Here is a 17,043-nt window from a genome sequence, read left to right as displayed (position 1 = left end):
GATGTTGGAGACATGAGTTGACTTACTGGGCGTGGATTAAAAGTTGCAGGGCGAGGACGTGAAAAATGAGGAAAGAGAAGCCTGCAGAAAAAGGAGGAAACAAATCTGATGTGAATATGAAAAAATATTTAGTCCCAAATTTTTAGGCGCCTAATTTGGAAGGAATAAGCTATTCAAATATTTATCCCAGATTTGTAGGCGCCTAATTTGGAAGGAATCAGCTCTTAATATTGGGTATTTAATGAATGGTATAAATTTTGTAGGAAAAATATAAACATGGCGGGTAATAATGGAATTATGCACATTTTTAGTAATAAGGTTTCATATATGGTATAGATAGGAAAAAATCCCAATACTAAATCCTAACTCCTTAGGGCCCTTATTTTGTTTGTGTTTGGAGTCAAAATCTGTAAATCCACAACAAATATGATCCAAAAGTAGCCCAACCCAATTTAGGGTTCAGGTCCATTTACTTGCTTTTTGATCCCTTCATTTTTAGTGGCCTCGTTTGTTCTTCTTTTCTCCTTTTTGTATTGTTAGTTTCGGTGCAATTCGGTATTGCTTGTTTAGCAATATTTGGACGAATATGATATTTTAGAGAAATATATATTTTTAGCGGTTCAATAGACAATGGTTAGCTAATTCAGTTTAGTTAGTATTTAGTCTAATCACTCTAAATTTGACTATATACGGTATTTGGAAAAAGCCCAGAAAGATAATTTACCAGCCCTAGAAGAGAGATCATAAGGCACACTCAGAAATAACTATTATAGAAACAATAATGCAAGAACATTATAGGCTTGAACAGCTAAATTATCAAAAATAAGGAGTTCAAAAAGAAATCCAAGGGGAGAACGGGTACGTATATTGAGGTAAAATTCATACTTTTAAAACTGCAAAGAACAGCTATCCAAAGTAACTATGTCTACTTGACAAATTATCAGGTTCATAAATGAAGATGGAAAAGGGCAAACAGAACTCTCATATTGCTAAAGTGCTTGCCATAACAGCATCCTTACAGACGAGAATATTTGGATAAGCAGCATTCACTCGAGATTAAGAACGTCAATCTATCCAAGGAAATTCATGATCACCAAATGGAGCACTAAATTGCAGAGAACAAAATCTGCATAAGCACGTTCTGGTGGCAAATCCTGCAGTAGTGGCAAATATAAGGAAACAGCACTATGTAATAATTCTCTACTTCTATGAGGAAATGAGCAAGTTATTAGAGGATTATGATGAGAACGCCATGCATTCGTTGTTAATAAAACTTCAGTTTCTCCTCGCATCTCAGGAAAGTAGATGGAATAAAAATGAGCTGGAAACTATGAGAGAAGATATTTCCCAAGAGAAAGCTTACCTTGAATTCCTTGTTTTCTTTGTTTACTTGAATTCGGAGACAAACTGCGACCAAAGATAGATACAATCGGTTAAACTCAACTTTTTCCCACGAAGAAGTGTATGACAGAGAACAATAAGCTCACCAGCAAGGACTGCAGTGCCTACACAAGAGAGTACCCCAGAGAGAAAAGAGTTGAATGGGAAGGACCCAACAATAGCCATGTACCCAACCTGATAAATTGAAAAAAGGTTAACAATCCCCATCAGGGAACCAAGCAAGTTGATATCTCAATTTCAGATACAGAATAAATTATGCACTCTTTAGGCATGAGCAGTAAAAAAGCTGAAAGGCTCTCCATGCAGGCATGAAGCAGCAGCGAAGCTCTACACACAGGCAAACTTTAAATAGATCTTACGAGCTATTGTCGGCTCTGGGATAACATGAATTTCTAGCTTTCTTCTTTTATACAATGTTATGAGCAGCTTTGGTCTCAAGGACTCATTCTGACTAAAATAAGAGGCTTTACTAACTTCCAAAGGAAAACCGGCTAGCATTTTGCATAATCACATAGAACTTCGAACATGTCGCATATCCTAAGTAAATGATGTGTAGTAACTAGTAATATATATCTCTCTTCTCCATTCTGAACACCTAACGCCAGGTATCAAGTGTGTTCCTCCTTTCATTTTGACTAGTTAAGCGATCAAAAGATGTTTTGGACGGGTAAAAGAAGAACAACACACCAAGTACTATGGCGGAGTCCAAGCAAATGCTTCTGTTACACTGTCATCAAGAACCAATTCCAATAAGGGAGACCCATAATAGCTTAAAGAGCTAGCCTAAGAGTATGAGGTCTTGAGTGACCAGTAGAAGCATGAGATATATGATCTATGCAGTGAAGTATGTTCTCAAGGAATGAGTGGTGGAGGTGGTGCACATGACCTAATATCAACCTATTTGGTATCGGTGGAAGTAGAAGCGGAAGAACATAAAAAATGAAATAGGATGATATTCAGCCTTTCGAGGTTCCCCGCAGAAGCTCTCACTTTCTCGCAATGCATTGTGCCCATATGCCAAGGGCAGAAGATTCATATAAAGGTGCTTTAGTGATTTTTTCTGGCTATTTCAATTGAATCATTCTACCAGAGACATCGCTCCATCCCTGATCCATCAGATGTAGCAACCTTGCAATGAGTTAAGGGCTTGTAATGAAGATAAGGGTATGGATGAGACCATTAACTCGAAAAATAGGTGCCTGCGGTGTAAGGTTGAGAAGGTTGTGCAAGAGTAGAAGGTGTTGGAGGTTGTTGTGCAGAAGGGTATGTCAAATAGACAAAAGATACAAAGTCTGGTAAAGCGCCTAAAACAATCACTGGAGATGTCATTTTTGTCTCCAACAGAAGGAACATGTCAACTCTCAAGTGTAAGCCCATGGGAGATGATCTCTTTGACATCACACTTTGAGCTTGACCGATGCCCAAGTGCTTTTACAGTTCATATTAATTACCCCAGGCAATAGATGACTGCTCATCAAGTCCCAACCAGGAGAAGTTATCAAGTCTGATCAATTTAAGGTCATAAATTGTGAAGGAATACCAAGGTATCAAAGGCCTTTCGTGAGGAGAAACTGTAAATTCACTTAAGCATAGATTTCTAAGGACATATTAACACTAGAGCAGTGCAATAACCTGAACAGTGCTGCTTCCAAGGCCCAGTACAGGAATTTCAAGAAATAGGATAAGTGCAAGGAGACTTCTTTTTGTGATGTGAGCGCAGAAAAGGAGATGCTTCTGAAGCAACAACAGACCCCAGAGGAGTTAGATGATGATATGCATGGTGGTGCGTTTTCCCTCATCAAAGACGTAATAGTGTAGACTCTTCCCTTGGTTCGACAAAAGCTTTTCTAAGACAAGGACATAAGTAAAAACGTTTCTTTCTCCAGTAAAAGACCGATTACTAACTAATGATTTGGCCATGTTATTTATGCAAACTTGTACTTTAAGCAAAACATTGTTGTTTACAGTTGTAAGAATGCTCAAAATCTTTTGCAGAAAGTTTACAATACAATTAAAACATTAACTTCAGAGTTAGATCAACAACAAGCAATCTCAAACTCCACAATCAAAGGTTCCACCCAACTGTTATGGCTTGTGGGTTCTATTGTACCGTCAGCGATCAGCACAATTTGAGGGTATGAGCTCTTCATCGGTATTTAAATGCTACATATAACACATTAGCAATATCTGAGATGACCAAGAGATCAAATGCCAATTAAACCTTTTTCTTTTTTCAGTCTAGGGCCAAGCCTTAGGACAAACCGCAGCCTTCAGACCTCTGGGATAATGAGCCCGCTCCTCTACCATAAACCTAAATCTACTTACGCTGCGTAATGCCCGCCATGAACTCACTAAGCCCCAGCCTCGAAATCCAAAACAAATGGTTCAATTAAGAATTGGAGTTTGCTCAAAGCTTCAAACTAACCACATTTTGAAACAAAGAACCAAATAATTCCAATATTAGCCCCGTATCGTCCAAGTTTATCAATACAAATAACATAGCAACAATATATATACCAATACCTAGATCTATACAATAACATCGATAAATCTAACCGCAAGTACATATAAGATCCGAATATATTCAAAACAAATTTATATATATTACCTGAATTAGAGCGGTGAATATCGCAAACAGTACATATATATCAATGATCTGTTTCAAAACAAAAACAAAAAATCAATTAAGGATTCAGTAGTATAATTATAATAATCTTTGATATAAAGGATTATATAGCTGATCCCGACTAATTTGACAACATTAGTATTGAGATATATTGATTGATTGATATATAGATCTAAAATTGCTCTTATGAATATAAAAATGGTGAGCAGAGAGAGAGAGAGAGAGGTAACCTTGAGATTAGTGGGAGTTGAAGCGTAAGCAGAACGGAGAGAGTGGAGAAGTGCTTGAGCGTCTTTGGTCGCTGAAGATTTCGCCATTTTTCTCACTCACTTGCGAGTTGCGACCTCTAACTGATGTGAGATGAAAGTCTTAAACCCCTAAACTAAGTATGGAACGGGTTAAAATGAAATATTCAAGGCAGAATTATTTTCGGCCTAGTAAATTTGACACGGATTATTAGTTAGAGCCTTAAACTATTCGTGATCTTAATTATTCTTCTACTTGGACTTTTGAGAGCCTCTGAATGCTCATGTGGCAAAAAGCATGGTGCACTCGTCTACCACGTAGATTTTTCTTCATATGTGTCATTTTTTATGAAAAATAAAATATATTTTTTCCTTTTTAAGTATGTTACTCTTTTATATAATTTTTTTCGAATACAATTTATGATAAAACTTGGATAGAACTACATTCATTAGGCTAAAAAATTTTATTTGGCTAAAAATAATAAAATTTTAGTTAATCCTTTTTTGAATTTGACTTGATAATAAAGATTTATACTATGAAATAAATAGTCAAGGCACCTAAAAAGTTATAAAAATACATAGTTTGAAATTAATTATTTTGGCTATAAGTTTTTATATATCTCTAAATTATGGTACTCTAAAAATATACTTTATACAGATTTTACCTGAAAAAGTAAAAATACACAGTTGAAATAAATAGTCATTGCATCAAAAGAAGAAATAAAAATAATATATCCATAGAGTAAGTTATTTTTTGCTCATAAAGTTAGGGTCTCTCTGGGTAGGGTCGGACTGCAATGGTCGAGGTCACTTGGTATCGTTGATGCGCCCGATGGTAGATATGATGCTGACAACATCAACATTGAAGTTATATTTCGATAACCTTAGTGCATCCCTGGCCCCGAGTGGCTTATCGAAACCGTTTTCGCTCATCAGTCCTCGGCTACTGAGGCATCGATTGCTCTTATTCTCATTCCTTGAAGGGTGAGGCTCGGATCCGTTACCCCTTCGATCTCCGATATACGGTTGGTACCGATCTCTGCTTGGTCTCGGTTCGTGATTGACGGCTTTCCTAACCTGTCATTGGCTCTGATAGGATAAATAAACCTAGAAGAGGCCCCGAGCTAATAGTCATCGATCCTAATTTTTGACTGGTACCTGTTATAGACGTCGGCCCAAGTTACAGCCGGGTACTCTACCAAATTTGTTTTACCTACTGTGAATCCAAGGAGTTTCGGAGGTCAAGTCCTTGAGTGAATGCCTTAACGACCCAATCATCCGCAACCGAAGGCAAGTCCATCCGTTCCATTTGAAACCTTGATACGAACTAAGCATTTCTTTGTCTCTTTGCTTTACCTTGAAAAGATCAGTTTTTATGGTTTTGACCTTGATGGCCTCGGCGTGTGATTTCACAAAAGCATCTGCAAGTGTAACAAACGAATCAATAGAATTTGGGGGTAAGTTGTGATACCAATCATTTCTCCTTTTGACAGAGTTTCTCCGAACTTCTTTAGCAAGACCGACTCGATTTCGTCATCTTCTAAGGCATTCCCTTTGATGGCATACGTCTAGGAGGTCACGTGCTTATTTGGATCCGTGGTTCCGTTATATTTCAGAATATCGGGCATACGAACTTCTTCGGGATTGGCTTCGGTGCTGATCTCGAAGGAAAAGGCTTTTGGACAAATTTCTTGGAGTCCAGGCCTTTCAATATCGGAGGCGCTCCTGGGATTTTATTGACCCTAGAGTTATAGGTCTTCACTTTTTTGTCCTTGGCCTCAATTTTCTTCTCCCCTAATTCCACCCACTTTGTCATTTCCTCGAGCATTTTTATTATTTCGGGGTTGGTCTCGGGCTTAGACTCATCCGCCCTCCCGGTGCTTTACTCACTCATTCGGGTACTCCCCCGGGATCGTTCGGGCGACCCTACCAATGTGGCCTTGATTTTTTAGCTGTAATATCGCCGCTTGTTGAGCCTGTAACATTTCGAATATTAACTGCAGGATTATCCCATCACCTCTACCTTCAGGAGTTTCTCGAACCGTTGCTCGTGGGCTTCTGTGAATGTTGTTCTCGGGGTTAATTGGCAGGTGGACATCGATAGCAACCTGTGAATGTGTGTCGATTGGATCGGCAACGGGACTCCGTTGGGATCAATATGGGTACCTCATTGCTAGGTACCATATTGTTGTTTTCGCCATGATGACCAGACTCAGCATCAACATCTAAGTGAGGAGACTGAGAGTTTGACATTTTTCAAGCTAACCTGAAATTGGAAACTTAAAGAACAAGCGTAAAATAGAGTGTGTTAAGGAAAATTGTATCAAATTACTACTATTATCCTTAGTCCCATGGTGGGCGCTAAACTATTTACCCTTAAAACTGGATAAGAAATGAATTTATACGCGGTTTTAAGGATATGTGGATTAATCCAATACAAGTGACCAATATCGCAAATTAAAGATAAAATAAATAGCCAAACCAGTTGTAGTATTGAGTTCGGCTCGGTTGTGAGCTTAACAATTAGTCCGCGTTCAATTCGGAGCCAAAATATATATATATATATATATGAAAAGCTATGAACAAGAATTAAAACCTTTGAATAGCTTTGAAACAGAGAAAACATGTCTATATTGCCTTGATATGCGTGTTCTCGTATCCTTCTTGAATAAAAGTTATCTCCTTTATATGGTAAGAGAGTTTTATCCATAGTACAATTCTAAGAAAGGTAAAAGTCTTCTTTTTAATTAATCATCGATATGCTGTCAATACGGGCCGAGATTCACGCCGTGATATCCGATCGGGCACGGATATCACGACCCTTCGCAAGTTGGGTGCAACTGCTTTGTAGTGTTTTCCGAAGTCATGAGGCTCGTACGGGGTTGGGGCATTATCTTATCAGGCCCGGTGACGAGCACTCCGCTCGGGCCTTACTATGAGAAGCTCCGAGCTTCGATTCTGATTCCATATAATCGTGTATTTACTTCGTTTGCCTCACCGAGAAATAGGGGTGCCATTAACCCTGATTCCACCGTATACAATAAGTACTATTAAATTTCCATAATTCATTTCCTTTTCCAATCCCCACGTAATGATTCTTTAAAAAAAGGCGAAATACATAAACGACCCCTTTAAGTTGTCCTCAACGATAAGGCAAACACTTCAACTGAGCCCATTTTCAGTTGGACACTTCAAGCCTTCAATAAAGTAAGCCAACTAAACACCTCATGCTGACATACCATATTGTGTGTTTCTCAATCCAATTTCAGTGTGTGAATGACTTAAATTACTACCTAATGTTTACCCCAACCCCCATTCTACCGGTCCATGAAACAGTTATCCTAAAATGTCACTCCAGCCACTGTACCACCCAACAAACAACTCACCACCACCAGTGAAAGGCAGTCAGCCACCTTCCGAGGGACCAATGTGACTTTGTAAAAAAGTAGCTAAATTGCTCATGTAGAGAAGAAGTTGGGTGCGAGGGATGTTGTGGTCATTAGCGGTGTCAGCGAGGGCTATGGCAAAAGTGGCGGTGGTTGGGAGAAGAATAAAGAAGACGTAATAAGTAATGGAGAAAGGAGTGGTGGGGAAGGAAGAGGGATGAAATGTCTTGGGTTCTTGCAGATTTTGGTTTTTGAGCAAAACCTTGGCCGGCTATTGAAAGAAAAAGCTTGCATCTGCTTCCCCTATTATATAACCGGTCCCATCTCTCTCGGGCCGATGGAGGAAGATGACAGGGCTGCTAGGCGGCGCTTTTGACGTTTTAGGTTGCGGCGGTACACCGATCAATTGTTAATGCTCAATGAAGGAGAGGGATCTGAAGGGCATGAATCTGGAAAAAAAAAGGAAAACAAAGGGTGAGGGTGTGAAAATGAAAATGGTGATTATGGAGAACGAGAGGAAATGATTATTGAAGGAAATAGAAGAGGAGGAGGACGGGGATAGGCGGTTCTAGGTATTATTGTTTTCTTTCTTTTTTTAGTTATCATTGTTTTCTGTTTTTGGTTAAATATTAGGTGGCAAATTTTTTAATTAAAATTACACGTGGCATTTTCTCATTTGTTCATTTGATATGAATCCGAGAGTGTATTTCACGCGAGGTGGGCTGACAAGGTCGGGTGTTTAGCTGACTTACTTTATTGAAGGCTTGAAGTGTCCAACTGAAAAATGAGCTCAGTTGAGATGTTTGGTTGATCGTTGAGGACAACTTAAAGGGGTCGTTTATGTATTTAGCCTTAAAAAAAAAAAAACTAATGAACAAGTTACCTTCGGTCTAATCCTTTCAAAACGCACAGGGAATGGGTCCCATATTTAAATCATTCAGGAACACGCTCGGGCATGTATTTAGGGCCAACGAAGGACCCGATTCATTGCACTACACCATCTACCCCTATTCTTTACCGACATTACCCTTTTCTAATTCCCAAAATAACTAAAATATCATAGTCGACATAAAGGAGACTTGTACCTTTGGGGGCATATTAGTCCACTCAATATTTTATTCTCTCTAGATACAAAAAGAAGAAAAACCACTCGCTGGAGTGGACGCGATATTCATCCGTCGACTTCTCTACATCTTTATGTAAATCCCTCGATCTTTGATCTGTGTGAAAATTCAGTTTTTTTTTTTTAAAGTATTCTCACATGCATGTTTTGGGTGTGTGTGTTTGTCTTGTTTATTGTTATTATATCTAAAATATGTGTGTGGATGTTAGTAACTTAGTATATATTGTGTTTTATTGTTAATAGTGAATATATGATGTTTTATGGTGTTAAAGTTGAAGGCTCTGTTGTGATATTTTCCAAAAATGGACAAATGTTCAACTATGTGTCAATTTGCATGGGAAGTTCAAAATATGTGGCAACTTGCATGGGAAGTTCAAAACAAGTGTCATACACTTGGCATGCCTAAAGCCTCTCAATGAGCCTATAAATAGACCTTCAAATAGCCATCATGCATCAGCATATTTCACTTTGCCTCTTTTGTTCCTTTTCTTCCTCCTTAAAATATTTATAGTCTACTTTGCTTTGTTCCCTCTTTTAAAATAGCTGGATTTGTAATTTACTATTTTGCTGATTACTGTATCCTCCCTAATAGAGATGGACTTGTTTAATCCTGGGGAAATATTTCACATTGCTGAAATAGTTTCTTAGGACAGTGCCTAGCACGACTCAAGCCAGTTGGTGTATTTTCGCTCACAAATCATTTTATTGCAGTATTATTATTATTGTTGTTATTTTCGGTGTCATTTCCCTACAAGCTCTGTTATTTCGTTTATTGTAGTTGTGATTGGCAACTGAGCACTTGTAATTTGTCGAACAAACTGGTGAATGATCATTCATGTTCCCGAAATTGGAATATGTTTACCTTGAAAATGGTATTAACAATTATATTTGATTTTGTGGTTCTAAAAATATGTGATTTATTTCAATACTAGTTGTTAGGCAATAGATGCTAAGTGCAAGTAAAGAGAATAAGATATGCAAACCAATATTGTCGCAAGACTGGGCCTCGAACTGGTTGGAACAGGGGGCCTCGAGGTCTAGTTAGGGTAGTTAGCAATGAACAATTGATGAAAAAATAATGATATCGAAGGCCTCGAAGATATCCTTTTGCGGTTAATAATGGGCAATAAATTAAGAACGATAAGTGAACAATAAATGAACAAGAAATAGATCTGTAGAGTAATTGTTGAGCATGTTTAGGCAAGAAAAGCAGATAATGTTCTATTGTATTCAATATTTATGTGTTACAAAATGACAAGGGTCCCCTTTATATAGGAGGGGGGAATCCCAATATAGTACATGTATAATAATGACGAGGAAATGCTATTGGTACAATTGTATAATGGCCTAGTATAGATTTGTACTATTTCTCGCAGACTCTGTCAGTTCTAATCACGTGCCCTTGGGAATTTTATGCCTTTTCATGACGGTCGTCGATTGTCATGCTGCCTCGAGGTATGCTGTGATGAGTCTTCGATATACCCTCTCAAGGCGAGTGCTTCGGGGACGAGCCTTAGACTTTGCTTTGAGCCCATCGAGGCCGGGCTTGAAACGCCATAGAAGCCTTAAAATCGGCCTTCCCTGATTTTGACCGTATATAGATAGTCCCCGCGTTTCTTGGAATGAAATAACAAGGAACGATTTGAATTCTTCAACTTTTCAATGCCTCCATCATTACGTCAGTTATGTCATGTAAGCGACTAATGTGACAAAAAGGGATGTTCATAATAGAGAGACTTCCGATGTAGGGGCGTCCCTCGGGGAGAATGACGTGTTTGAAGGATTCTTCACAGGGGTCGAAGAAAACCCCGATCTTAACGCCTCGCTCATTTTTGAGGAAGCCGAGAAGCTCTACAAACAGGTAATCTTTCATCGATTATGCTCTGAGCTCCGATCCTCTTCTTCCTTATTTTGTTCTTTTACGCTTTCAGGCTATAGTGCTTTACAATCAGGACTTTGATAAGTCCCAAGCTGAGTTGACCCACTATGTGGATGAGTGTAGGAGGCTCTCATCAGAGGCTGGCGAGCTCAGAGCTCTTTTTACCAAAAAGGAGGAAGAACTTCATGACCTTTGTGCTTGTTTGGAGACGGTGTCTCGAGAGCGGACCGATCTTGCTGAGCAGGTAATACAGTCTTTGTTTGCTTTTATTTTCGTGCTTCTCCGACTTTAGAATTTAACACCTTTGGGTTGATTTTTGCAGCTTGAGAAGAAAGATATCCTGATGAGGGAGGGGCTCAGAATATTGAGATTCTCGAACTCAAGCAGCGCGTGGACGAGATAGCCTCCGAGAGAGATACCCTCCAGGGGAAGTTGACCTTGGTTGAGCACCATCTTCAGGATGCAAGGGCGGATAGTAGTAAGTATAAGGATCTCCATGCTGAATCAGTCGCTGCGCTATCTGCAGCCAAGTCCGAAGCCGATGCGCTCATATCCTCGTACTGAGAAGATGCTGCTGCTGCAAATGCTCGAGCCAAGAAGGTATCTAGAGAGGCCAATCTTAAACTGACCCAAGACCTGGAGCATGCCCGATCAAGATCTCGGAGATAGGCTCTCGAGGATGTACGTGCATGGGGCATCGATTTATCTGCTGAGATCGAGAGAGTGAAGGCCCTAGAGGAAGAATCGGTAGCTTTGCTTTCTTCCGATGATGGTTCAGCCAATGGTTCGGCCATCGGCTCGGAGGATTATGAAGATGAAGGTGAAGCCCCCGAGGGGGAGGAGGCCGTTGATGTTCCGGGGGTCGAGGGCCAAGCTGTTGAAGGCACAACTTCTGAGGGAGCTCCGTCCGGTCAAGTGACCCCGGCGGTAGATTAGGTTTTTATTTGTTCCTTTTTGTGTAAGGGCTACAGGCATGAGCCTTGAAAATATGTCTTTGTGAACCTTTATTATATATATAAGGATCTTTGTTTTTCGTCATTTTTTGTCTTCCCTTTGCCTTTTTGGAATAAACTTTGATGCTTGTCGATAACCAGTCCGATGTGTCGGACTTATAATATAAACCCCTTAAGTTTTCATGATCGATGAACGATCGATAACAGTTGACCGTTTGGGGTTCGATCCTCGAGTCAAATTTCAACCTAGGGATATCGATCCTCAAGTTTTTAACACATTGGCCCTTAGGCTCTTTAGATCGGCCCTTAGGCTCTTTAGGCTGGCCTTTACGCTCTTACGCATTGTCCCTTAGGCTCTTTAGGCTGGCCCTTAGTCTCTTACGCATTGGCCCTTAGGCTCTTTTTAGATTGGGTCGATGCGACCTCTAATATGGCTATAGTTTTCCCTCATTTTGGCTAAAGACTTTTGAAGTTTTGATTATGCCTTGGCATGTTTTATGTTCGTCCAACTATTCGACGGCTCAAACGAGAACCTCGATTATGAGTCAATATGTGATGATAGCTGAGTACCTCGGGAGGTTCGCTTGAAGGCTGAGTTTTCGAAACTTTTTCATAGAAGGCTGATTGTTTTCGAAGCCTTTTTGTTGTTTGGAGCTGATATTATCGAAGCTTCTTTGCTTATGTCGAGGGTAGCCTGATTAACCGATTCTTTTCGAAGTATTTGAAGGCCTTTAGTTTTATGGCGGCAGTTGGACGTCTCCGAGCCACGTCAATTCGGTCGTAGCCTTTTAGTTCGACCGTAGTCTTTATGTTTGGCCGTAGCCTTTAGTCCCCGGGTGTGGTGACCTTGGCGTCTATATCGAGGGTATGCCTTTTTAGGTGTCTTACAAGTTCGAATATATAGCCTGTTATACCCCATTTTAACATGGGTCAAACTAGAGTATAACATATTGGTAATTCTAGAGGTTTAATTAATTAAAAATAGTCACCACCTAATTATTTTAAAGGTGAATTAGGACACCAATTTTAGCTAAATAATGCTTAAAGTTAACTCTATTTTTTGGTCTGCTTAGCTTAAGATTATGGGTAAGAGTTCTAATTAATCTTATAGGGAAGGTTATTAAAGCATCCTATATGATCCGTTAATAACGGTTAACCGGCCAAACTTAGATTAATTAATTACAAGTAGAAAATTTAATATTTTTATACATAGTTGGAAAATAACATGTGACTATATTTCATATACTAAGATATTACTACATGAGTAAAACTTGAGTTTGATATGCCAAAAAATGCTACAAAGATTGTTTTTCCGAAAACCTGAATTAGACTTGAACATTGTAAGAAAGAAGCAAGCTTTTTATGGATAAATGCTGACAAAGAACGCTAAGTATTTCCAAAATTGATGTAGGCAAATATTTTAGAAATAAATAAAACCATTATCTCAAATTGTTTATTTTAAAAGCTCTTAAGACTCATAAAATTGGCAATTTTTATTATTAACTATAGTAAATGCCACTAAACAAAACAAGATTTAACAACCAAATCTGATATAAGACAAACCCCAAGTAAATCGACATTCATAAAGAAGTTAAACAAATGATAAGAGAAAAGAAAAATGAAAGACGCCATAGGCGTCCCCAAGCGTTTCGCTTGTTTTCTTGATATCCAATGCATTATAGGGAAGACGCGTAATGTGATGGCTCCATGCTCGGGGTATGGTGCATATGGGCCTCCAATTTGGGCTATGGAAAAGGCCGAATCTCTTTCTTCTTTGTCTTGTATTTGGCTTCTTAAATCTTGTAACAAAGCTATTAATATGAAATAAGTAATTAGATTTTGATATGCCTAGTAATAAAATATTTATATTAAATAATTCTCTACTGTTTAAATAATTACAAATTTATGTTGTAAATATCTATTTAGTATATAACCATTAATTTAAAACGGGCACGCAACCAATATGTAAATTACTTGAATAAATATATTACAAATAGGAGTATGATTAAGACAATGCAGTGAAAAATATTCATAAAGGAAAATATCATTGGTTGATTAAAATTGAATGGAATAATTTGAGATATAAAATCATAGTAGTAGTAGTAATAATAATAATAATAATGATAGCAGCAGTGACAATAGTATTATCTAATGATGATAACAATAACAAAAATAATAATAAAATAACGATACTTATTAGAAAAATAGTAAAGTAAATATTTTCACATTATTAAAATATTAGAAGCTCAAGTAAACAATTTGGAAGAAAAGAGGACAAAATTGGATGTCAACAGCTACCGCTCTTTGTCCGGAGACGATGAAAGAGTTTTCGGGCAAAGAATATTGACTTAGTAGCCAATTTTGTCCTAACCATCAAGGTTGGAATGGGACAAGGGGGACGTAAGAAAGATGATTGCGGCCGAACTCCGGTTTCGAGTTGCCTACATATCTCGGGTTTTACGAGAATCAGGCCAGATGTAGTTCAAGACTTATGGTACCCAGGAGTAGAACTCAACTATTGATGCAAATCTTAGAATGCTGCCCCAGTATTGAATTATAGAGACACTGGGTACCATGATTGAAAGAAAGATATTTGAAATAAGAATTTGGTTAGGAATTTTGAGAGTGGAGTCGAGCGGAGTTCGAAGTAAATCCTTGACCTTTGTTGGAGAGTTTGGTATTCCTCTCCAACAAATTGCCCCAGTTCACTGCTAAGATATAGTTCCACGTTGCGCTATATGTCCTGCAAAGCTTAACAATGCTAAAGAGATTCATGAGGAAATAAGATGCAATATGGCATAAAATTAATCTTATGAAAATAATATTTAGGCATCGATTCATAAGAAAAGCGAATTTAAAACATATAAAAATATAATTTTATGGTGACATATTTCATGGTCGGCAACGGCACATGAAAATTAGTTTATAAAGATAAATGCATTTGGCAATGATTTATGAAAGATATATTTTGGCAATGTTTATGCAAGCGCGACCACTCGGGTCGAAATAAATTAAATGTCCTTTTGAGGAAGGATTAACTTCAATATCCTATTTGAGGGCGGTTAACCCAATATATCCTATTTGAGGGCGGATAATATCCTATTTGAGGGCGGATGGACCCGATATATCCTATTTGAGGGTGGATAGACCCGATATATCCTATTTGAGGGCGGATGGACCCGATATATCCTATTTGAGGGCGGACAGACCCGATATATCCTATTTTAGGGTTGATGGACCCGATATATCCTATTTGAGAGCGGATGAACCCGATAAATCCTATTTGAGGGTGGATGGACCCGATATATCCTATTTGAGGGCGGATAGACCTGATATATCCTATTTGAGGGCGGATAGACCCGATATATCTTATTCGAGGGTGGATAGACCCGATATATCCTATTTGAGGGCGAATAGACCCAATATGTCCTATTTGAAGGTGGACAAGCCTGACATGTAGTGCTTGATTTATAATTACAAAGATTGATATGATGCAGTGCAAAGAGCTTGATATGGTACATAAATCTTGATCTTGTGCCAGAGTTATAATAACAATATTCAGGGTGCGGTGCAAAGAGCTTGGTGCAGTAGCAAATATTCATGGTGCGGAGAGCTTGATACAGTGCCTTTACAGAAAATATTCAAGGAGCGGTGCCAATAATTTGGGAATTTGCATGCTGAAGTTTATTATTAGTAAATTCCCGCACTCAAAGAAAACTATGAGTTTTGCACTATATTTCATGCAAGGCAAATTCGTCAGTAGAGTAGATATTGAAATGCAATGTGTTGTAAATTAATCTTATGAAAATGACACATTTTGGGCGTTTACTTATACAATACGGCCTAGTCGGCCAAAATGATTTGATAAAAATGTATCTTTATGCCAATGATTATTTTTAATAATAACATGTGGTTTATAAATGTGCTTTGCAATGATTTATGATAATGATGCATTTCAGTAATGACATTAAAAACATGACCATCTAGGTCGAAATAAATTAATGAAAAGCATGCGAATATGTGCTAAAGTGTCCTGTTGTTCAGGTGGACAACCTTAATATCCTATTATCAGTAGACAACCTTGTGTTTAATTAAAGGAAAATGTTCCTAAATGTCCTATTAAAGGCGGACGAGCTTAAATATCATAAACGCAAGCGTGCTTAAAAATTCAATTAAAGGCGGATAAGCCTAAATATCCTATTTAAGGCGGATGAGCCTAAAATGTTTAATTAAAGATAACTGTGCATAAATGTCCTATCAAAGGCGGACGAGCCTAAATATCCAATTGAAGGCGGATAGACCTGCATAAAAGTCATGTTAAAGGCGGACAAGCCTAAACGTTCCATTGAAGGCGAACGAGCCTAAATATCATAAAGGCAAGCGTGCTTAAATATCCAACTAAAGACGGATAAGCCTAAATTTTAATGCATAAATGTCCTGTTGAAGGCGGACAAGCCTAAATATCATATTTAAAGCAAATGAGCCTAAAATATTTAATTAAAGAAAAATGTGCATAAATATCCTATTTAAGGCGGACGAGCCTATGTCATATTAAAGGCAAACGTGCTTAAAAATCCAATTAAAGTAGGATAAGCCTAAATATCCTATTAAAGACAAATGTACATAACTGTCCAATTAAAGGCAGACGAACCTAAATATTTAATTTGTGCATAAATATCCAATTAAAGGTGGATAAGCCTAAATATTTAATTAAAGGCAAAATGTGCCTAAACGTCCTATTAAAGGCGGACGAGCCTAAGTATTTAATTAAAGACAAATGTGCATAACTGTCCTATTAAAGGCGGACGAGCCTAAATATTTAATAAAAGATAAATATGCATAAATATCCAATTAAAGGCGGATAATCCTAAATATTTAATTAAAGGCAAAATGTGCCTAACGTCCTATTAAAGGCGGACGAGCCTAAGTGTCCTATTAAAGGCGGACAAGGCTAAATATTTAATTAAAGATAAATGTGCATAAATATCCAATTAAAGGCGGATAAGCCTAAATATTTAATTAAAGTCAAAATGTGCCTAAACGTCCTATTAAAGGCGGACGGTCCTAAATGTCCTATTAAAGGTGGACAAACCTAAATGCGGTGCTTGATTTAAACTTACAAGATTGGTGCAGTGTGAAGAGCTTGGCATGTTTCTTTCGAAGCAACATATATTGATGGTGCAATGCAGAGAGCTTGGTGCAATAATTTTGCAACAGCAAATGGTGCGGTGCAAAGTGCTTGATGCAATGTCTTTGTGGTAGTGAATATTCCTGGTGCAATGCTAACAGTTGTTGGATCTTCATACTGAAATTTTGCTATTAATAAACTCCTGCACTCAAAGAAAAATTATAAGTTTCAAAGCTTGATTTGTGCTGGCTTGGCTTCATCCTTTGCTTTGCATGAATCTTGTGGCTGAGCTTTGCGGTAGC

The 17,043-nt window shown here is 38.1% G+C and overlaps 1 protein-coding gene across 1 annotated transcript; it reads right to left on the bottom strand.

The window, feature by feature from the left end:
- Positions 1–795: 795 nt before the first annotated feature.
- LOC109212201 (dolichyl-diphosphooligosaccharide--protein glycosyltransferase subunit DAD1) lies at positions 796–4,419 on the bottom strand. The gene is made up of 5 exons (XM_019375827.1): positions 4,258–4,419; positions 4,010–4,057; positions 1,488–1,575; positions 1,364–1,407; positions 796–1,154 (listed from the first exon to the last, which is right to left on the bottom strand). Exons 1-5 carry the CDS (start codon positions 4,342–4,344, stop codon positions 1,071–1,073), a joined length of 351 nt encoding a protein of 116 aa, XP_019231372.1. The 5' UTR covers positions 4,345–4,419; the 3' UTR covers positions 796–1,070.
- Between the last annotated feature and the right edge of the window lie 12,624 nt (positions 4,420–17,043).

Source organism: Nicotiana attenuata, unplaced genomic scaffold (genome assembly GCF_001879085.1).
Source record: "Nicotiana attenuata strain UT unplaced genomic scaffold, NIATTr2, whole genome shotgun sequence".
Lineage (NCBI taxonomy): Eukaryota > Viridiplantae > Streptophyta > Magnoliopsida > Solanales > Solanaceae > Nicotiana > Nicotiana attenuata.
The sequence above is the reverse complement of the archived record's forward strand: the minus strand, read 5'-3'. Positions and strand labels throughout refer to the sequence as shown.

Coding starts and splice junctions, on each gene's coding strand:
- LOC109212201 (XM_019375827.1), bottom strand. CDS start 4,344: ATGGCGAAATCTTCAGCGACCAAAGACGCTCAAGCACTTCTCCACTCT. Junction 1,408..1,487: donor AGGCACTGCAGTCCTTGCTG/GTGAGCTTATTG, acceptor CTTTGGTCGCAG/TTTGTCTCCGAATTCAAGTA. Junction 1,155..1,363: donor AAGAAAACAAGGAATTCAAG/GTAAGCTTTCTC, acceptor CCACTACTGCAG/GATTTGCCACCAGAACGTGC.